The sequence below is a fragment of the Amphiura filiformis genome, chromosome 14 (genome assembly GCF_039555335.1).
Source record: "Amphiura filiformis chromosome 14, Afil_fr2py, whole genome shotgun sequence".
Taxonomy (NCBI): Eukaryota; Metazoa; Echinodermata; class Ophiuroidea; order Amphilepidida; family Amphiuridae; genus Amphiura; species Amphiura filiformis.
Genome location: NC_092641.1, coordinates 12980420 through 13003363, shown reverse-complemented (window position 1 = coordinate 13003363; position 22944 = coordinate 12980420). Strand labels below are relative to the sequence as shown.

Here is a 22944-nt window from a genome sequence, read left to right as displayed (position 1 = left end):
CGCTAGTCAGGCGATGGCTATTGTTAAACAAGACTCACCCAGTCACTTAATTAGGCGCTTGAAACGATCGAATTCAGTGTTGAAATTAGCAATTTTCTTTTCTTCGGTAAATATCAGGAGATAACTATAATGCTTAGTGTTGTATATTTTTTTCCACCCCTGATGTTAAACTTAGGTGTAAAATTTAGGCTTCTACAGTGTAAGAATTTTGATTTTCACAGGAGGTTTTTTTACTCCTGACGAACGCTTGACAGTTCTAAATTTGTCCGACGGCGAACCCGATAAAAACCCACTAATTGTTATGAATTCCCGTCGCAAAGCCTATCCCACAATTAGCAATAATTATTGATAGCAATGTACGTTCTCAAATGTATTTTGTGGCATTTAGAATATCTTAATTGCCGTCTGCAATCGCTATCACCGTGATAAGTATAAATACAAAGACGACATGACGAGTGATGCATCACAAAATTGGGCGATTGCCCATCGCTTTCCAAAAGCGGTGCATCGCTCGGCGATAGAGTATAAATTCAGCTGTATGTCACTTTGCCTGTGATCCTCTACATAAAGTTGTAAAAGTTACACTTCAGAAAGTCGAAACTTACGGTTACAATTTTCTTGCCAAAGTCCTGTACGTTCTTGTACTATGTAGTCACCAGAAAATATGGACAAAGGATTTTTTCCGTAATTTATTTAGTTATTATTAGGTATATCACCCCAAAAATAAGCGCAGCAGAAACATGTTATTTGACGCTTTTAATTGAATCATCGTTATGAATGAAAAAAAAAAAAAAAAACAGAATTAAAATCGGATAATGCAAAGTGATGTAACGTCAACTTGAAGATACCCGGAAATCGGGTGAAAACCTGCCACAAATTGCTATAAATGGCAAAATGGTAATTTTTGGGATTTGTAATGCTTATTCGGACACTTACTTAAAAGGTAGCATTGATTTAAGTATCACATATTAATTGCATATCTTTCCGGACTTCGTTAAAGAAAACAAGATTAACAAATCTCTCCTCGAATAAATGTAATAAATCCACCAAATATACAATTTTAGCCATTTTGACCAATCTGCAGACAAATAAAAGCTTAAAAAATTACTAAGTCCAGCTAATTAATATGCAAAAATAATGCCAACAGAGAACCGTACATGATATGAGGATGCGGTTTTTTTTTGCACACATAAGTACCCAAAGTTCTTTCATTTGGTAACAAAAAATACACAAAAAGTCATTAATTATGCAAATTAGCTAATTACATCTAATTATATATTTATGCCATTCTTATGTTAATTAGGCATATGTAATTTTACTTTTTCAATGTTTTATTTATGTTTTATTCATACAGCATGATTTTGTCAAATATGAACCTGCTGTGATGTTGAATAAAGAAACTGCAGTTAATTGCCTAAGTGCACCGAGTTTTCAATTGGTATAGGGAAGTGTTTCACTCATTGTCCAAGGAAAAAAATACATGATAACAAACACTGGTATTTCAGACCGGTGGTACTAGGTCCTCTATTTCGAGAGACCTATATTTATTGATTTATGGACGATCTAAAAAAATTCATAAAACAGGTCTTAACTCTTAAACTAGGCAGTGTTTAATTTCGGCGGAGTTGATAGTGATTTAGGAAATGTTTTACCTACCATATATTAAAAAGACAAATTATTGTGATCAATGAAACATAACGAGGAAATCGTTTTTTGACATGTATGTTTTCAAAAATTGGCCAACTTTGATCCGCGCGCTTTTTGATTCACTGTTATGTATGCGTGCACAGTATGACAGAAGTATTGTGCAGCCACTGTGACATACCTATTATTATTACATATTGCCCTTTTAATCTTGCTAAGAATTTATAAAATTTCAATTTCTTGCATTAACCCCTTTAATACATACCATAAACCACAGTAAATGTTTGCTTGTCTGATGATAACTCTCCCTCGCCCGTATATTCAACGTCAACGGTCTCTGTCAATGAGTTGATGAAATTCAATATTTTTAATATTAATTAATTAATTGTAATTAATTTTAATAAACCATACATGCATGGAACATTTCCTTGATCATGTTTATAGTGCTGATCAATGTGCGTCAACAAACCAATCATAATTTACAACTATTTTATTTCATTTTGTTGTAAGTGAGCAGTTTAACATGACAAGTTAGGTGCTTCATTATGTACACTTTTAAGACTATGAAGATTTGCTCTCTAAAGGTCTATCAAAGGCGAAATAGAGTTATAATTATAGGTCAATAAATACGTATCACTTGTTGGGAGTGAAATTGTACAAAATAATGAACGTATTAAGACGTTCATGCGTCTAATAAACGAGCCCCGCAGATGGGATTGCATAATAGACGCATCAACATCTCAGTATACGAGCATTTCACTCCTAACAAGTGATTTTATTAACCTTCTTCACTGATTTTTGCTAGTTTTTAAACAACATTGTCACTTAAAATTGTGGAAAATACGAACAACTGTATATGCATCGACCCGAAAGCACTAAGCGTAGTACGCTTATCACAATTAATGCACTACTGACGTTTTACTAATGTTTGCTCTATGATTGGTTTTGATTTTTATGAGTGTATGAATATTATTAACCTTACCAATAGCAGCTAGAGTTGCTGTAACATTAATAGTACTCTGACCAAATCGACTGGAACAACTGAAACTAAACGTCTCGTCGACACCAATAATTTCCAGACCCAACCTCCAAACTACATCCCATCTTGATGGTGATCTGGGTTCGAATCGCATCCTCTCGAAGTACGGATCTGATTCCGAAATCTGTATACCTGTATGGCTGTTATAAAGTATGGTATCTGGTTCTCTTTTCCATCTATAGGTGCTTAATTCAACGAGTTCTTCAGGAGCGCATACCAGAGTGATTGATTCACCAGGAAAGACTTTGAGGTCGTAGTTACTGTTCTCATCACGTGTCAACGTTCCTCGGCCTTGTTCCAGCTCCACCAATACGTCAACTGAAAACAGTACAACAAACCTCAATTGCAATGCTAAAAACATAGGCCTACTCTGTTAAGGTAGCATCACATAATGCGTATACTAGCAGCCGTACACTTAAATAAAAGCAATATATTAAAGGCACTAAACATTGATTACCATTTTATAATTGAAAGGAGAAGTTTTTACTGCGTATTTTGATATTTATTCGGCATGATGAGACTTATTCTAGTACAGAGGCCACTTTGTGGCTACATAGCTACATAGGGTCCCGTCTAACCGATCTGAACTAAGGTGACTGCCGGTTAGAATTAATCTAAGAATTAATTAAGAATTAATCTAATTAATTTAAGAAAAAAGTGAATTTTACATTTTAAATTTAAGATATTCGATATCAAAAGTATACCAATGTATTGATATGAATGTGTACATCAAAAAAGTCAAATATGTCAATTTCCTGAAGCCGAAGGGTTTTGACCTATGGCCTCTTGAAAATCAAAGGTCAGTTAAAATGGCAATTTCCTCGAATACACGTTTCTATAGGACCAAACTGCGGTGGTATGCCACGGTTGTTTGACGGCATGTAAAACTGAGTCATTTTTAAGAAAAGTTGAACAATGATGGCGCTATTTATCTAAAACCTTGTTTGCAATTTACAAGGGGTAGAAACTTGTAAAATGGTATTAGAACAACAGCAAACAGACTAACAAATGACAAAGGCATTTACAAAAAAACTCTTTATCATGAAATGTTAGGTATAACTCATAATTCGGCTAATTTAAATTTAAAATAATGTAAATAGCGTCCCTTAATTTGCACACACATGTACAGTTTATAGAATTAAAATTACCACAAAAAAAGCAGAAAAGATGAATAATTTGAAATAGAAATGATAATCTATGTTTAAAATTGCTACAAAATTATATGTATACTATTTACTATTGTGATAGCTTTTGGCATTATCCATGGCCAGGTCTAGAATTGAACATTATAATAATGTTTTGTTAGAAAAATTGATAAATGATCACATCAAACCTACCAAAATTTGCAGTAGCAAAACAAATGTGCCACTGTTCGTTTTCTTTATTTTGTTTTATTTCTGACTAACTCACCTACAGGGCAACCAATCAGTTCAAATCTCATCCTGGGTACACCGTTAGAATCGCATGTATCTTGCGGTATGATACGTATGTAGCGAGCTTCAATTGGTTCGGGAAACTTAATGGTTACTGAGCTCCATACATCGGTATTGGCATCGAAAATCTGGCGACAAACGAGCAAATAATTACAAGAAAACTTGCTATAATAGGCTATTATAAGGCAAAACACTATCAAGAGTCAAGCCAATAAAAATCAGTGCTTGATATAAACCGAAGTTTGAAATCTACGGGCCAAAATCATATTACAAAATTGTAATCTTACACTGTGAATGTTCACATTTGTGATACTTTGTAAGACTTGAAAATCAACAACATAAATGCCATGATGTCGAAGTAAGCAACGAGTCCGACGTAGTGGTGTGACAACATTTCACGGGCCCTGTCAGCCCACCGTGTAGCGTATCGGCCCAGGAAGTCTTAAATTCACCCCCTAAGATCTCTTAAAATAAATCATTTTAAATCAAATTACAAAATTATAAAAGTTATTGGTAGCCTATTTTATTTTATGTTTCTGGATCAAATTACAATTTTACACATCGGTGTATTCGAGCATAATGGCTCATTACGTACGAAAAGATGCAGTTTTAAAAGTTGCGCTTTGGTATGTTCAACTCTCACGAAGCATGCAGACTAGAATTTGTGATCTAGAGTTTAGAATCCGTGGAGAGTATTCAATATGAACTGTCACCGTCAAAGTCGTATATTTTAGAACGAAAATTGGATATGGAAGGTATATCATACAGAGGCATAAATCATCCAATATTGTTTTATTCAGAACTTATAATTAATGGTAAAAAATTGCAATTTCAAACGGTGACCCATTCCATGTCAACTCCAGGGATGTGCACCGCAGCACCTCTTCGATTTGTTTCTTTTTCTGTGTGGTGGTAGATATTGATGAGAAAGTAAAATCCCGAAAATTTGAGCTTCATACTCCATTTTGTTTTCCCGTGGCATCAATTTAAAATTTAGGGGGGTCAGTGTAAAAAATGTGTCGCAACGCGAAAGACAACGTTTGGAGGTCCATAAATGTATAAAGGGAACCCTTTACAACTTTGAAAAGTATGTATCCCGGGGTACTTATTTGTGTAGAATTCAAATCCCCAGCAAACACAAAAACGTTTTAAAAACGTTTTAAATAAGTTATATTTTGGCTTTTAGTTTAGGTAAAAACGTTTTAATAACATTAAAATGTCGGGTTATATAAAGGTCATGATAACGTTTTAAAACGTTTTGTATGAAAAAACACTACAACAATATTTTTAAATGTTTTCAAAAAATGTTATTGTAAACTATTTTTGCAAACATTTTTGCCAAATATTGTGTCAATATTTAAATAACATTATGTTAAAATGTTTGAACCCAGCAAACACAGAAATGTTCTTAAAATGTTTTTTTCAAAACCTTAAAATAACATTTAAATGTCGGGTTATATAAAGGTCATGAAAACGTTTTTAAAACGTTATTGAAAATATTTTGGGCAAACATTTTTCGCAAAATATTTTTCAACTCCCAAAATAACATTCTGTTTAGAATGTTTTGTATCAAATTTTCAAGAATGTTTTTTGGAATGTTATTAAAACGTTTTTATACCCTTTATATAACCCGATATTTAAATGTTTTCTGTAAAACATTTTTGTTTGCTGAGCAGTAGATTATCAAAAAATGTTTTTTAAGGTTATGAAAACGTTTTATACTCTTAATATACCCTTTCTATAACCCGACATTTAAACGTTTTCTGAAAACCTTTTATAACCTTTTGCGAATGATGTCGAAAACGTTTTGTGTTTGCTGGGATCTGGCATCAGCAAACTTGTAACTCCTTTACTTTAAAAGATATAGGGCCCTCAAAATGCAACTTCGTCCATCCAGGACCAACTTTGGGGGGTCAGAACTCCAAAAGTTAAAATAATTTTATCGTCCATTTTTTGCCAGTCAGAGCCCTTTGGTAGGACATTACTCTTATCCAATATGAGCCTATTAGAATACTTTTAGCTGAGATATTACCCATGCAAAACCCCAATTGTACATTTTTGTACATTTTGAGACCCCTGCCAATATCAATGTCAGACATTTGCCCCACATCAACTTCAACATACCTGAAGTTGATGTCCTCGATCAACATTTCTGACATATGGCTTTCAGGGGTCTCAAATGTAACAATCATTAGGTTTGCCTACTCCTAAAAGTTCTACAGGCTCATTTGATAAGAGTATATATCCTACCAAAGGGCTCTGACTGGCAAAAAATGGACAATAAAATTATTTTTACTTTTGGAGTTCTGACCCCCAAAGGTTGTCCTGGATGGACGAAGTTGCATTTTGAGGGCCCTATATCTTTTAAAGTAAAGGAGTTACAAGTTTTCTGATGCCAGATTTGAATTCTACACAAATAAGTACCCCAGGATACATACTTTTCAAAGTTGTAAAGGGTTCCCTTTATACATTTAAAATTGAAGAGGTGCTGCGGTGCACATCCCTGGAGTTGACATGGAATGGGTCCGGTACAGTTTTTTGAGAATTATATAATTTATGTACAGATGTATGTGCGTGTTAAACATGAGTTAAAACTCTCTGATATATTATACCTTTATCATTTTCTTTAGTTTACCTTTGTGTTTCCATCTTCATCCTCTATCGGTGTCAATTGATCCTCTACAGATATGTCTGGTGTTAATTCCATAGCGTACTGAATGCTGAGTTGAGACACACATTCTGGATTCAGATCCCCTTCTTGAAACCTTTCCCCTTGAGTAACGACTCCTGTCAGAGTAGTAACCTTTCCCAAGTCTATCTGAATCCAGTGGGTTTGTCCATTACCTCCTGACCAGTAGAGTTCGTTGTTAAGTCTGGCATTGAATGCTTCAAACCCTGGCTCTTCGAATGATGCTGTTATAGCACTATCTGGTATTCGTCCATTTTCCATCCCCATAGGCAAAACACACACTAATAAGACGATGAAAAAATGTGAACATGTAAAAAAATTGATTCATTGAAAGCGGTCTTATTATAATGTATTATTTCTGGTTTACTACTTCAGCAGGGTACCCAACTAGCAATTGGCAATGCTAATCTTAAAGCAATAATGTTCGATTTTTGTTTTAGTTTAAATATATATTATTATTTTCCCCCAAATAATGATAGTTTTTACTATCAGATAATGTCCTCTTTTAATATCGGGCCGACGAAATGAGGTAAAACAGAGATATTCGCTCATTCCACTATGTGTATCGGTTGATCTGTTGAATAGTCCGTAGCTTCATGGACGTATAAATAAGACATACAGAGAGGTTGCGATTTCCACACGCCGTGATCGTACGCCCGTCTATCTATTCACAAGCACTCTCCTGTAACGGGGTGATGTCGCGTATTTAGCCAGTATTAAGATTCCTCACGTACGAAATGAACGTGAGAACAACGTAGAAAATACACACAATTGGTCCGTTTTACAATAATCACAGTCAAGGATTGAACCAGGGAACTTATATTATTATCGGGAATTGCCTGTCACACGTGATCGCACACAAGGTCGTAGGTAATTGGTGGGACCTCATCTGCCCAGAACATATTGACCCAGGTCAGCATACCGCCATATCCTTCCCGACATGTTTAGTAGCCAAGTCCGTAGAAGAGTGGATCCACACACTATGTACACAAATATACATTTGGCCACATTTTATTATACGATTAATACGAATTTATTAAGCATGGTAACAAATATTCTCTAGCAAATCGGTTATAGATGGAACTGGTAGGCATATTATAAATTCGGGATATTAAATATCTTCCTGACCAGCCAGATCTGCGCATGGGCAAAGACGAGGATCAGACCGACGCAAACTGGCTTAGTCTCCACATCAGCTAGTTTGGTTCCGCCCCTCCAGAGGGAGCGTAACATGTGTAGGAGACTCGGTCGGACCTGGTGGGACCTCATCTCTCCCCATCGATTGAAAAATTGTGATCTATAATCCCCGACATTGCTCTTATGAACTCACATCCACCTGATTGAACATACAAATAAAGTCATGATATAATAATGCAGGTTGTAGTCCTTAATCTACCGAAATATATGTCTTTTTCACAACCATAATATATATTCGGGAAGCACTGAAATGCAATTAATTTTAAAGCCTATTGTAACATTTGCTGAGGAGCACGCCCTCAATGTTTTTCAAAATTATGTTTGTTACATAATTATAATGTACTTTAGTACACTAGTCAAAACCTGTAAAAATCAAGGCTTTAGGTGCTGTAGTTGTGACAAATTCCGAGATTTTGAATATTGTTTGATTATTACGGTGCAAATATTAGTCGAACGCATAGTCCATGTTCAAAATACAGTACGTACGTGGCGTACAGGACGGTCATACACATCAAAAGAACCGACCCGAGACATGTTCGACGGAGTGGCTCGCATTGTCAACATGTGCGCTGGTATTAAATAGCGATTTTCTTTCTTTGGGCCAAAATTAAAAGAGGACATATCTGAAAGTAAAAACTAACATTTTGTAAAAAAAATACCATTTTATTTCTTATGGAAATGTTACAATATGGCTTTACGCGGCATGTTAACCTTGGTTTATCGTTTTAATCAAATATATTGATGTCGACACCACTCAATTCCAAGTAGTTCGCCCTCTTGTGACCAGATCAGATTGGGATCGAGACCGATTATATGCTGTTTGGTGCATGTAAAAATATGTAACCCCTGCAAACACAAAACGTTTTCAACATCATTCGCTAAAGGTTAGAAAAGGTTGCCAGAAAACATTTAAATGTCGGGTTATATAAAGGGTATATAAAGAGTATAAAACGTTTTCATAACCTCCTGGGAATATTCTTACATAATGTTATTTGAGCGTTGACAAAATATTTGGCAAAAATTTTTTGCAAAATATATTTTACAGTAACATTTTGAAAACATTTTAAAACATATTTTTGTAGTGTGTTTTCATACATAACGTTTTAAAACGTTTTCATGACCTTTATATAACCCGACATTTAATGTTATTAAAACGTTTTTACCAAAACCCAAAAAAGAACATTATAAATATTGAATGCGATTTTTATTTTAAGTTTTGTTTGCATATTTACAAGAAGAGAATAATCGCCTCCGTCGGGCTAACAGTAGGCATATTTGCCCCGTCTACTGCCCCAAGAAACGGGAAGATAATTTCTAGTCAGCGAGCAAAGGGACACATCTAAAATGAGCGTTTATTGCGTTTCGACAGTATTTTTGTGGGACATAAGAGCACCTCAGACCTATCGAATTGCATTCTGAATACGAAGCATGTCTTTCTGATATCAAATAATTTTCATTTTTTGAAAATTACAATATAATACAAATTTTATGACAAATTATAAAAATTTGATATTTTTCAAATGTTTGATATATAACAGTCCTCGAAGTAAATTATATAAATCTAATGATATATTCTTAAAGTGTATGTAGCAGGGAGGAAAAGCCGACGGTCAATTGAAAATTTTGACCTTTCATATTGAAGATATGGATTTTTTCCTAAAAAGACCTAATTTTTTTTGGTGTTTTGGGGGAAAAAATCCATATCTTCAGTACGAAAGGTCTAAATTTTCAATTGATCGTCGGCTTTTCATCCCACCTACATACACTTTAAGTATAAATCATCAGATTTATAAAGTTTACTTCAAGTACTGTTAAATATCAAAATATCAATTTTAATGATTTGCCATAAAATGTGCATTAAATTGCGAATTTCAAAAAATCAAAATTATTTGATATCAGAATGACATTCTTCGTATTCAGAATGCAATTCGATATGTCTGATGTGTTCTAATGTCCCAAAATAAATACTGTCCAAACGTTCATACCCCAGCCCTTAATTTGCTCACCTTCGAGTACATCCAAATTCATGACAGCCGTAACTCGTAAATCACCCCAATCTGATTTGATGCATTTCCACTGCCCTGCATCTGCTGCCGACACACCGCTTATTGTTAGGGTCCACTCCTGTATGAAGAAGTCTTCGACTATTTGAAGCTTAAAAAATCAATTTAATAGTAAAAAAGCTCACTTATCAATGATAATATAAACACCTCAAAAGAAATAAGTCCCCCTCTGAACATGTCGTCACAACATCGTAAGGTTTCATTTTGTACCAACAAAACTAACTTTGAAATAATAATATGACTGTTTACTAAGTGCTGTGTGAAAATGAGAGATTTCCATGACTTCAGCTGGCTGAATGAGCCTAAATTGAAGGCAAAAAGCCACTTGAAGACACTAAAATGCCCATAAAAAAAGAATAGCCTCTAGTCCAGATGTAAAATTCACACACAATGCTACCTGAGTGAGTACAAACATAATTAAATAAATTTCATTCGGGGGCTATAGCAAAAACAAAAAAATGTCCTATACCTTCATGGTTATGAAACAAAGGTGAGAGACATTTTGGATACAGCATAAAGCCGAATAGCTGTTAAAACGCGTTTTGCGGGGATATATCGATTGTTTCAAAACATCATGTGAGTATTGCAAATAAATCGTGTACATTCACTTCTGTAATATACATTTCAAATGAGTGCTCGCGAATGTTCTAAATTTTTAGAAGGACCAATGAAATAGTAACAAGATTTTCAAACGCCGCGGCGTTTACTCAGAACAGCAATTTTGTGTATTCGGCACAATGATCCGTACATGTACCATTAAATTTGACAGGCAGATGAAAATTATATCCATAAAAAATCATTGTATCAATATCGCTAAAGACAACAACTAAAAAAACAAGCACTTACATTTCCCTTTGAAGACTTCAGTATGTTATTACGCGATACCCGATTATTGTTGTGGGTCCATTCTACAGTGTTCGAAAGTGAGTACGTTGACAATTTACACACCAACTCAATAGTATCTCCCTCTGTAACCTGCAGATTCTGGAACGAGCTTACTCCGGGGGAAATTTGAGACTCTACAGTAGATGGAAGTTTTGCTTTGGCAATAATGGTCACTGTATCTGTAATTAATGAAAAAACAACATTCATTTCAGATTAACGTGTTTGGGGCGTGTTGCGGGTGCCCACTTAGGACAAGCGATTGGGGTGTAAGCTTCTGCACTTTGTATTTGTAGCTGATGTTATGTCTTTCGAGACGTTGTTTCTTTCGAGAAATTGAGCCTTTTTTGATATGTGTGTACTTTGTGTTTTTGTAAACCTCAACTGCATTTTGTTATGGATTTATATATTTTATTTCACTATTTCACTCATGTTAGCAATTTAAAGGAACCTCTTTGTTGAATCAGCGGGGTACACATGCGCAACAACGCATCGTGTTGCGTAGTGCCGCAATTTGATAACGCAGAGATACGCTGCGATTATCTGCATGCGCGGCGAAGCTTATGGAAATATTTTTTTAAACTTTTTTGGTTTATTACCGATTTTATGTATCATTTTGTGCAGATTGGGTTGTGTGAGTGTTACGATTTTGTTCCCTTATATCGTCAATCACTAGTGGAAAATTCAAAATGAGAATTCTTTCAAAACAATGAGAATTGGACAAAAGTATGAGAATTTAAAATTTTCTCATTCATGTAAAAATTTCTCATTCAAATGAATGAGAAATACTAATTAACGTGTCAACCACCTGTTACATTGTTTTAAATGAGAAAATTAACCACTTGTGACAGATTCTTGACACGGTAATTAATATTTCTCATTCATTTGGATGAGAAAATTTTATATGAATGAGAAAATTTTAAATTCTCATACTTTTTTCCAATTCTCATCGTTTTGAAAGAATTCTCATTTTGAATTTCCCACTAGTGAATATCTCTCCAAAATTATAGCCAATATTAAAAAACAAACGGTTTCTAAAATGTAGTCTCAAGATTAAGAGAACAGAATTTTGGAAAGAGTATTTATTTTTTATTTTTTATTTTTAACTATTTTTGTTTTTACACCTCTATTTATATTTACATTCCTTGATGTTTTTCCTTTTTTTTAAAATAAATAAATATATGAATTGCGTGAATAATTAAGAAGATATGACACTTTTACTACCGATGCTTTAAAACTAAATTTAGACATATATGGATAGTTTACCTCCAGGCAGGATGGGTTACCTTTAGGAGCAGCTTGTCCTACGGACCAGTTTTTATTACACTGGACATAGTTAACTTCGCACTCTATCGGGCTTGCCAATATGCGGATCATATTTCATCTTAAATTAGTTAGACGCAGTTTTAATGTTTCATAGAACACATTGCTGCATCGTTCGTTAAAAATCATAAAGTAAGACCGCAATGTTATTTCCACTTAATTTCCACTTCTTTTACATTTTTCATTTATACAACTATATTGCGTGAAACATAACATGTTCAATGTCGCGGGGTTAATAATATGCCTCGGGGTCTGCTACTTCATCCCGGGACTTCAATTTAACTCTACGGCACATTACATACTAATTGTACAGGGCTCAAGTAATATTAAAGTTTTTCAAGTTTAAGTACAGTTACAGACTTGATGGCATTTTTTCATAAAGTGTCAAGACTAGTCCGAAAGAGGTCTGCAAACCACATGGGCTAAATATTAGTTAGGGTGTGCATGTCGGGATGGTAGAGTGTGTACTTTCCATGAGTTTACATTATGGTGTTTACATCATGGTGTGCCAAAGCTCAATGTTTAACCTCCTTAAATTCGCCATTTTAGGCAAATTCACTACATTATGAACCCCATAATATATTCTGACATCGATATCAACCCAGTACCAACCTCCAGCTCGATTCGCTAAGAATGTGTCACCTAACACATGCCTAAGCATTCCAACTGCTGAAGTGGTTCCAGCTCATCATATTCACCCGTGATATATTTAACGAGAGATGACAATAAATGACAGATAGAATACACCAATCCCCATAATGTACTTCAAAGCAGTGGAGAGCGGTTTTGCTATTTTCGCTTACCATTGAAATTGTCGAGGAGAATAATCTAAAAACGCCCACTTGCACAAAATTGTTCTTTACTAATCCCTGTCGTCGCTACATACAAACATTATCCAAAAAAACCAAAACAAACAAACAAATAAACAAGTCCACCTGTTGAGCCAGAGTGATACCTGATTTCCGTGAAGCTTTGACCACATAATGTCCCGAAACATATCCAACATCGCGGGGTTAAAAGTGTGCCTATTATGTTATCTGCAGTCTGCTACTTCATCCCGGGGCAACTTACCTCCATGCCAATTTTACATAATAATAATTACAATGGGTCTACTAAATGATATTAAAAGTTATCCACATCCAAGTTCAAGTGTATTAGTTTTCATCGAATGACAAAACACAAACTTCATGTGGTAATAAAAATAAGTTACATATGTTTGAAACCACGACAACTATTTATGCTTACTGTCAAAATATCGGAGTGTTTTCTCAAGACTTTATCGATATCCAAGACTGTAATAATAACAACAATCTTGTTAATTGTTAACAATAATAATGTTTTAGGATCTTAAGGGGTGGGGTATGAGCGTTTGGACAGTATTTTTTGTGGGACATGAGAGAACATCAGACATATCGAATGACATTCTGGATACGGAGAATGTCCTTCTCATATTTTGATTAAAAATTGATATTTTTGATATTTAACAGTCCTCGAAGTAAACTTTATAAATCTGATGATATGTACCTACATTGGATTTTCTTTCCCAAAACACCAAAAAAAATATAGGTCTTTTGGGGAAAATGTATATCTTCAATATGAAAGGTCAAAATTTTCAATTGATCGTCGGCTTTTCCTCCCAGCTACATACACTTTAAGTACATATTATTAAATTTATAAAGTTTACTTCGAGGACTGTTATATATCAAATATTTTAAAAATATCAAATGTTAATAATTTGTCATAAAATTTGTATTATATAGCGAATTTAAAAAATTCAAAATTATTTGATATCAGAAGGACATTCTTCGTATTCAAAATGCAATTCGATATGTCTGATGTGCTCTCATGTCCCACAAAAATACCTTTGAAATGCTCATACTAGAGCCCTTAAAGGAAAGTATTTTAATAATTATGAAAATTATTAAGATAATTACTAAGCAGTCCTAGTAAGTTCTACATTTTACTGGCTATTTAAACCATATCTATAGTAATCTCCCGGCTTAAGATACTTTACAAAACGTGTGAAGCTTTTTACACTAAACAATAATAATTGTTATTTTATGCTTTACTCTTACCTGAAAGGACCACAGTACACACACCACAACAGGAAATGGCAAAAAACAAGCTCCACGTTAGTTGCATCTTGATGTACACAGACTCACTGTGTGACCAACCTCAACTACTTGCAGTAGAAATACCTCTCGCGGTACAATACTACCAACACGCACTAGATTCTTACTGGAAGCATCCAGTACCCGGGCAGCTTCAGATGGATTTGCAAGGTACAGTGTGTATCAGAGACCGATGATAATGGGCTCTCACATCCCTGTCTAAACATGAGACGGCGAAGCTCATCATGTTCAACCATGAGATCGATTAAATCCAATCCCATAATGCATCAGTCATGCAACCATATTGTCATGGTTTTCTCATAGTGATGAAACAACGTATAAAACAGCCTTTCAGTTACGTATCGATAATAGCGACATTCCCAGCAAACACAAAAAGTTTCTTAAAACGTTTGTTCGAAACGTTTTAATAACATTTAAATGTCGGGTTATATAAAGATCATGAATACGTTTTTAAAACGTTATTGTAAAATATTTTGGGCAAGTATTTTTGCAACATATTTTGTCAACCCCAAAATAACATTCTGTTAGAATGTAATGGTTTGTACTATGTTTTCAAAAATGTTTTATGAATGTTATTTAAACGCTTTTATACCATTTGTCCTTTTTCTGTAAAACGTTTGTGTGTTTGCTGGGTTAGCAGATGAAAGCCATTTTTGCCCTTGTTCGGGTTTGTGCGGGTTTTCGTAACTTCTGTGGGGGTCGGACGGGACATTTTCCTTAGATATTTTATATAGGGCATAATCTGTCAGTGTTTAGTCAATCAAGGACGCTCGTCATGATTACCGTATATCTCCTATCTTTTATAGCCTATATCTCATGATGTCTATCATGTCCCCGATCATGTCTATTGAAACATGTCAAGTAGGAAAAAATATTTAGAAACAATATTAACTACGAAATTATTACTGCAACAACGGTTATTCATAATACTGATTTAGGTTTTCCAAATAGGATAAGTATGAAACTGTTGAGCTTTCGTTTAAATTTACCTCTGACTTCTACAGAACGAAAGTATCATATAAGCTTCCCCTATCCCAATGATCGCAGATACCTTTAACTTTAAGAAGTGGTGGCTCTGCAAAGAGTTGATTGAATGAACTTCATTTCTCATGCTTTTAAGTATATTTTCATGTTATACAATATTTCTTGCGTGAAGCATTCCGGGAAGACAAATTCCATCACTTCTGTCTAGTCTGCATTATACCATAGATCCTTCAAATGATTACCCCACGATACCCTATGCCGTAGTGGGAGGATGCATGTGATTACTGGTATTAGTGGGATTGACCTGCCAAAGTTCACTAATATTACCAACCACTGTGTGAGTTCCAGGTATCTTTCCGATCAAATTAGGCAAATACCTATATACTAGTGCTATAATATCTGACTAAAGCTTTAAAATCGTGACAATTCGAGTTGAATTGTGAGCATGGAAATTTGTTTACTTTTACTACAAAATAGAAAGTGATAAAGGAAAGTCAAAATACAGTATGCAACTTTCAAAGGTCTTTGGCTTTACTAGGCTTTACTTTTGGATTTACACTCATCTGCGCGCATGGATTTTCCTTGCCACGGCAATATAAACCGAAACACGCGAGCCCATGACTACCGGAATTCGTTATGGTCTCTACAGATACGGCACGCGCATTTGACATGAACTTAATGCCTTCGCGTGTACAGAAGTGTACAATTGACAGCAGAGACAATAATTGCCCGCGTGCTCTATGAAAATCGAAGACATTTGATGTGTCGACCTCTATCTTAGGGACGCACCATTAGATTCTCAGGGTGGGGGTAGGAAGTTTTTGAAAAAAAAAAAACTTCACCCAATACATGAGCAAAAAAAAAAAACTTTCCCCACCAACACTAAAAAAAGACCTTTCCCCACCTAACTGTGTATAAATGCATGAAATTTTAAAAAAACTTGCCTCCGAAGGCGGCGAATTTTTTTTTTACTTTCATTGCCAGTTAGGATTATGATTCAGCTATGTTTCATTGGTCAAAACAGGATAATATATTTTTTTAATCCCAAAAAATTAGTTCTGTATTTTTCTGGAATGGGGAGTAGTATCTTTACTTCTGAGTTTTATCATAGTCTTACTTCTCACAAACCTATTATATAAGGCTTCCACTAGACCAGTGAAACCGATCTTCTTGCTTTCACTGTTCAAACCATTTAGTTGAGTCTCCATGTCCTTGACTGGTGTTGTTGTTAAAGCAACATCATCTGCGAATCTCAGGTCTGTCAGCCATTCTCCATCTATATTTATTCCTTGTTTCTCCAAATCTAACTTCTTGAAAATCTCTTCCATGGCAGCTGTGAAGATTTTTGGTGATATTGTATCCCCTTGCCTCACTCCCCTCTTTATGTGAATATGGTTTGATACATCATCGTCCAAATGGATTGTGGCTACTGCATCTGTGTAGATATCCTCTATGATGAGCACATAGGTTTCATTGACTCCTATTCTTCTTAGGGCTGCAAAAAGATCTGAATGTTCAACCGAATCAACTGCCTTTTCGTAGTCTATGTACCCTACACAAAGCTTTAGCTGGTATTCATTCGCCTTTTCAATCAGCTGGTTTAATGCGTGTAGATGGTCTGTTGTTGAGAAACCTGCCCGAAATCCTGCTTATTCCCTTGGCTGGTTTTCATCTAGTATTCTTTGGATCCTGTTTTGGATTATTCTGGTTAATATCTTATATGCATGAGAAAGCAAACTTATCGGCCGGTAATTCTTGATGTCTGCTTTGCCTCTTACCATTTCTCAGGAATCTTCTTGTCTTTCAGGATTTGATTATAAAGTTTCACCAGCTGTTTGTTGATCTCCTCCCCTCCTATCTTAAAAATGTCACTTGATACGTCATCTGGTCAAGGTGCTTTATTGTTTTTCATTTGTGTTACTGCCTTTTCCACTTCTCTAACTGTTATATTTGGTACTTCAGTGTCATCGGTTGATTTTGTGGGTACTCTGGTTCCGCTGTTTTCATCTGTTTTACTGCTGTACAGGTCTTGGTAGAATTGTGTACATACATTTAGAATTTCTTCTCTGTTTGTGGTGATGCTTCCATTCTTTTGTCTCATTTGGCAAATTCTTGTTTTCTTGCTGTTCATTTTTGTAATCTGTTTTGGTCCCTTGCCACTTTCTAGGATGGATTCAATTGCTGCTTTTTTCTCTTTCTACTTCTTTCTCGTCTTCTCTTTCTCACTGTTTTGACTAGTTCTGAGTATTCTATCTTCTGTTTTGGTTCTTTCCTTTTCTTATCTAACTCTGCGATTTCTTTGTCCTCCTCTGTGGTCTGTTTGGTTTTTCTCTCTCTTGGCGCTATTTCTTCAGCTGCCTCCACTATTGTATTGGATATAAGCTCATATTTGGTATCTATATCTGCATTTTCTATGTCCAGACATGCAAATCGGTTTTTCAACTCCAGTTGAAAATCATTCTTCAAATCTTTCAGTTTCAGTATGTTTAACTTGCTTTTCTTTTGATTTCTGATGATTTTGAGTCTTGCCAATTTCCTGTCTATGTGTATCTTTGCTCTGACCATCCTGTGGTCACTACCAATGTCTACACTCGTGATGACAGAACAATCCTCAACAATTCCACGCTGGCTACTTAGGATAAAGTCTATTTGGTTCTTTGTAATTCCGTTTGGGCTTTCCCATGTCCAATACCTGTTTTTATGTTTCTTGAAGTATGTGTTAGCAAATAAGTCCATGTTGCGCAGCAAACTCAAGTAGCATGTCCCCTCTTTTGTTTCTTTCTCCAACTCCAAACCTTCCCATGATGGCTTCTTCTCCAGATAGACACTTTCCTATCTTGGCGTTGAAGTCACCCATGGTGTACTCAGCTTTGCTGTCTTCTATCGCCTTATTTACCTCCTCGTAGAGTTCTTCAACTTTTTCATCATCATAATCCGATGTGGGTGTATACACTTGAATTACGCAAAGCTGTTTGTTTCCTGTCAACTGTACTATGAGAGAGATCACTCTATCTGAGTAATATTTCATGTCCCTTACATAGTCTATGAATTTTGGGTGGATAAGAAATCCAATTCCCTTGGCATTTTTGTTTGCCTCTGTTTTTCCTTGGTTATAGAGCCAAGCACCTCCCTTGAGTTCTTCAATGCCCTCTCCTTCTCGTTTTGTTTCACATAAACCAATTATGTCCCATTTGAAACCTTTCAGTTCGTCTAGCAATGATTCAAGTGATTCTTCCGTTCTCAATGTTCTAGTATTTCTAGTATATATGTTGAGTTGTGTTTGTCCAATCTTGTGACCATCATCAATCACATAGGTTCCTATTGGCTTTGACTGTGTGACGCCATACAAAGATTTACATCTTATGTCACGACTGGGCAATCTGCAATCACCAGGTCCTTGATGTTTGCGCCCCTTCTGGCCATGGGCTTTACGACCTCTTTTTTCTTTGTCTTCCATAGTTTCATGAGGGATTTTTGCCATATACCGACGCGCTGGCAGGACGTGGTGTCAGTAGAGGTTTCTGTCAGGGATTCCTCTACTTAGTCCGATGCTGAAGGAGACTAAACAATACACTGGAGCCGGCTGGCTCCAGTGTATTGCCCCCATTGCTCCCGTCTGTTCACTCAGCCGCAAAGCTGAGCTATCCAGGGTATACGCGATTGACATGCACTGGGTTCCAATCCACGTCAATCTTCGAGGACGTGGGAGTTGGGTAATTACAGAGAGGCGATTAGGGACCGGTGGGCTGATCTTATTGCCACCAGTACCTACAACCTGATAGTAGATATAGCAAAAGCAAAAGATATAGCAAAAGCAAAGGTTGAAGTTGCGCATCATGCAATATTATATATTTCTGGTACCGCTGGCAGCTAAAACAACCCCTTCCTATCATTTGTGAACATATCGCAAAATCACGTCCTGTGAAGTAGATAGAGAGATTGCTAAGAGGCGTTCACTGCTAACGCCATACGGGTTACGTATTACGATATTGTGCGGTAGAATGTTCACATCTAAACTAGCCTCCTACACAGTCAGATTGTGTCGGTCCTAACGCTCATCGTTCCTAGTATGTTCGTGATAGCCGCATACAGTCTGACCCGAAACTACATGTAACCCCAATTGCAATAAGCTCATTGTGGCGCTATGCTGAGACAAATATATCTGAAGATATAGGAAGTACCCATTAATTCACCTTGGGTGCATCGAACCAGAGAAGATGAGAATATATTCTCATCTTCTCATCGAACCCACTTTCCTCGGTATTGATATTCATATACGACTGGCTGTATCTATTGCTCTAAGCATTCAGTCCAGATTAGCGATTTTTAAACAACGTTCACGCGGTACCGATGAGTTGAACCATACATTAGATGTCAAAGAAAGGCTGATCACTCGCACCTGCAAGATAAGTATCTTTGCAAAGAGAAGAGCGATATTGTATTCAATTCGGTCATTTCAAATGTTTAGTTTTAGTTTTGGTTTTGGTTTTGGTCACGTGGTTTCCTATTATCCTGCCTAACCACTTGTCGAACTCTTTGTTTCTACCTTTTGTTAAACTGAACATTTGTATATGGCAGATTCGGTTTTCGTTTCAGTTCCTTATAAGTGGTGTGAAGAAGAACATTACAGGGTTTGAAGTTACCTGATCTAAGTATACAAAAGAAATGTTTAAATTTCGCAGTGCAATACAAAGCAGTCTACATTTGAAAGCATTGATTTAGTTTGAAAGCATTGATTTGAGACTACGAAATAGCCTTAGCTTATTTCACTGTGAAAATATATAGACCATCGACCACCATTTCCACAGACATTACAATAGACACTTGACAGATTATACACTTGAGTGATATAATAGACACGTCAGTGATATAAACACTATTATACAACTCTGTTTATGTGTTATTTTAAAAAGGTAACCACGCTTCCCTAGAATGTGCAATAAATTAGCATTAATTTTTTTCTTATTATAACAGCAAGCGTTTCTAAAATGCAGTATGGCGAAATGTGGTGTAGAATTCGGGTGTAATTATAAGGTGTCATGAAAGTGTGCCACCTACGACAGAGAGCATCAACTGTCGCCCGCGTTGATAGATATCCGATAATGAAAATGTAAGCACAATATAGGCTATTATATACGTATGGTTATAGGCCATTATACTTTTGGTTATATATACCCTCTTGTGTCCTCCCAGCACAATAGTGTTATGATTGCAGACCAGTTCATCTCCACTTTTTAATCCCTTGATTTTTGGTTTCTGAACAAAGAGAAACCAAAACTAATGATTTAAAATGAGGGACTCTGTGTTTGCTAACATGCACAGGTGATTAGTGCAATCTGCTTATCCGTAGTGCAGGGCGATCTATTCAAAAATTGTATACATCTATTGCTATGGTAGGTAATCCGATCATGACGTCATTTCGACGGCGAATTGGAAAATGAGTAGGCCTATTGTTCACACGTGTATGCTATTTGTCTAAATAACCTAAACAGGGTTTGGTGTCATGTTGGGTGCCTTGGAAGTCGCCGTGGTGTATATTATTCGAACAACAAGAAACAAACACCATTATCATATAAATAGTACCCTGTTTACTTTTTAAAACAAAATGAAAATAAATAATTTAATATGCCTAGTTCGATTACTACCCAGCAAACACAAATATAATATTACATAAAACGTTAAATGTCGGCTTAAAAGGGTCAAGGGCATAAAAGGTTTTAATAACATTCAAACAAATGTTGTTCAAAACTTGCTGTAAAACATTCTAACATAATAGACTTAAGTACACAAAATGTTTGCCAAATGATATTCCTACTATAGCATTTCGAATTTGGGTCAACTCCAGGGATGTGCACCGCAGCACCTCTTCAATTTTTTTTCTTTTTCTGTGTGGTGGTAGATATTGATGAGAAAGTAAAATCCCGAAAATTTGAACTTCATACTCTATTTATTTTTCCCGTGGCATCAATTTGAAATTTAGGGGGGTCAGCGTAAAATATGTGTCGCAACGTGAAAGACGACGTTTGGAGGTCCATAAATGTATAAAGGAACCCTTTACAACTTTGAAAAATATGTATCTTGGGGTACTTTTTTGTGTAGAATTCAAATCTGGCATCAGAAAACTTGTAACTTATTTACTTTAAAAGATATAGGGCCCTCAAAATGCAACTTCGTCCATCCAGGACCAACTTTGGGGGGTCAGAACTGCAAACGTAAAAATAATTTTACTGTCCATTTTTTTGCCAGTCAGAGCCCTTTGGTAGGACATTACTCTTATCCAATATTGAGCCTATTAGAATACTTTTAGCTGAGATATTACCCATGCAAAACCCCAATTGTACATTTTTTGTACATTTTGACCCCCCTGAAAACCAATGTCAGACATTTTGACCCACCTTCAACTTCAGTTATGTTGAAAATATGCCCTTGGACAACATTTCTGAGAGATATTGGCTTGGGGTCTTGATGGCTTCAACACATCAGTTAGGTTTGCCTTCTCCATAGAGTTGTACATTAAGTCATTATACTATGGAGTAGGCAAACCTAACTGATGACATGGAATGGGTCTGTTGTATTACACGTATAACACGTTTTAAAAAAGAGTTTTCATGATTTTTATATAAACCGACATTGATATGTTATCAAAATGTTTTAACTAAAACCAAAAACACATGCTTATCATGTTTTAAAAACATTTTGGTGTTTGCTGTATCTATATAAGCAAAACACTTTAACAGCCGTTTAACGCAACGAAATAGCAACGGCGAGAAACGACGCTGCATGAACTTCTGTTGCCCGTCCAAAACAGACAATTCATACCGCTTTATGCCGTAAGACGACACGATACTGCCTATAACGACTTTTCGCAAGATGATTTTTGGACGGCATTCTACACACACAAATGAATAGGCAATCTGTCCGTCAGATTCAAAATTCCCGGGCGCCGAAGTTGTCTAGTAATACAATGACGGCCGACGACAATTGAGCACAAATAACCATTATCTCATTGCACTTAGACAATTTTGGCGCGGGAATGTTGAATATTGCGTGTTGAGAGCCGACTGTTTTTATTCGTTTTCATGGTCAATATGAGTTTGTTTTAAATTTTTAAAAAAACGTGATTCGTATTCAATAATTATTTTTCTAACATATAAAGCATAATGTTATGATTGCCTGAGACTCCCTTTAAACTTTAGATCCTTCCTCCTTAAGGTTATTAATTATTTTAAACTGTTGTGATTTGGTAGTTCACAGCATCTTACGAATGGTAGTGAGCTTTGGCAAAAACTGCATTGCTCAATTCATAGCGAGCGTGTAGAAGAATTAAAATATCACAGATATACTTTTATAGGTGTTGCGGTTCCCGAGTTACGTTGTAAAGAGGTCTGAAACAACAACACTTTTGTAAAACGTACATAACTCATTAACAACAATAAATTAAGCAAGTTTGCAAAGTATACGATTTGTAGAATGAACTTTTGCAAAGCATTAAGGTGTTAATTTTCAATAATATATTGATCTAGATAATGAAAATCGATTTTTAGGTTGCTTCGACCAA

General features: G+C 35.7%; 2 protein-coding genes across 2 annotated transcripts in view; both read right to left on the bottom strand.

The window, feature by feature from the left end:
* LOC140169733 (uncharacterized) overlaps positions 1–14544 on the bottom strand; it is a 45622-nt gene extending 31078 nt beyond the window's left edge. Inside the window, exons 1-7 of the mRNA XM_072193028.1 lie at positions 14346–14544; positions 10912–11129; positions 10009–10156; positions 6752–7086; positions 4094–4244; positions 2627–3001; positions 1910–1981 (exon numbers count right to left, since the gene is read on the bottom strand). Of these exons, the coding sequence (XP_072049129.1) occupies positions 1910–1981; positions 2627–3001; positions 4094–4244; positions 6752–7086; positions 10009–10156; positions 10912–11129; positions 14346–14412 (1366 nt within the window). The 5' untranslated portion in view covers positions 14413–14544. The remainder of the gene's footprint in view (positions 1–1909; positions 1982–2626; positions 3002–4093; positions 4245–6751; positions 7087–10008; positions 10157–10911; positions 11130–14345) is intronic.
* A 3561-nt stretch (positions 14545–18105) lies between these two features.
* On the bottom strand, positions 18106–18843 carry LOC140169209 (craniofacial development protein 2-like). The gene has a single exon (XM_072192466.1). The coding sequence runs from the start codon at positions 18841–18843 to the stop codon at positions 18106–18108; it is 738 nt and encodes a 245-aa protein (XP_072048567.1).
* Between the last annotated feature and the right edge of the window lie 4101 nt (positions 18844–22944).

Excerpts from the sequence above, each read along its gene's own strand:
- LOC140169209 (XM_072192466.1), bottom strand. The coding sequence starts at position 18,843 with ATGGAAGACAAAGAAAAAAGAGGTCGTAAAGCCCATGGCCAGAAGGGG.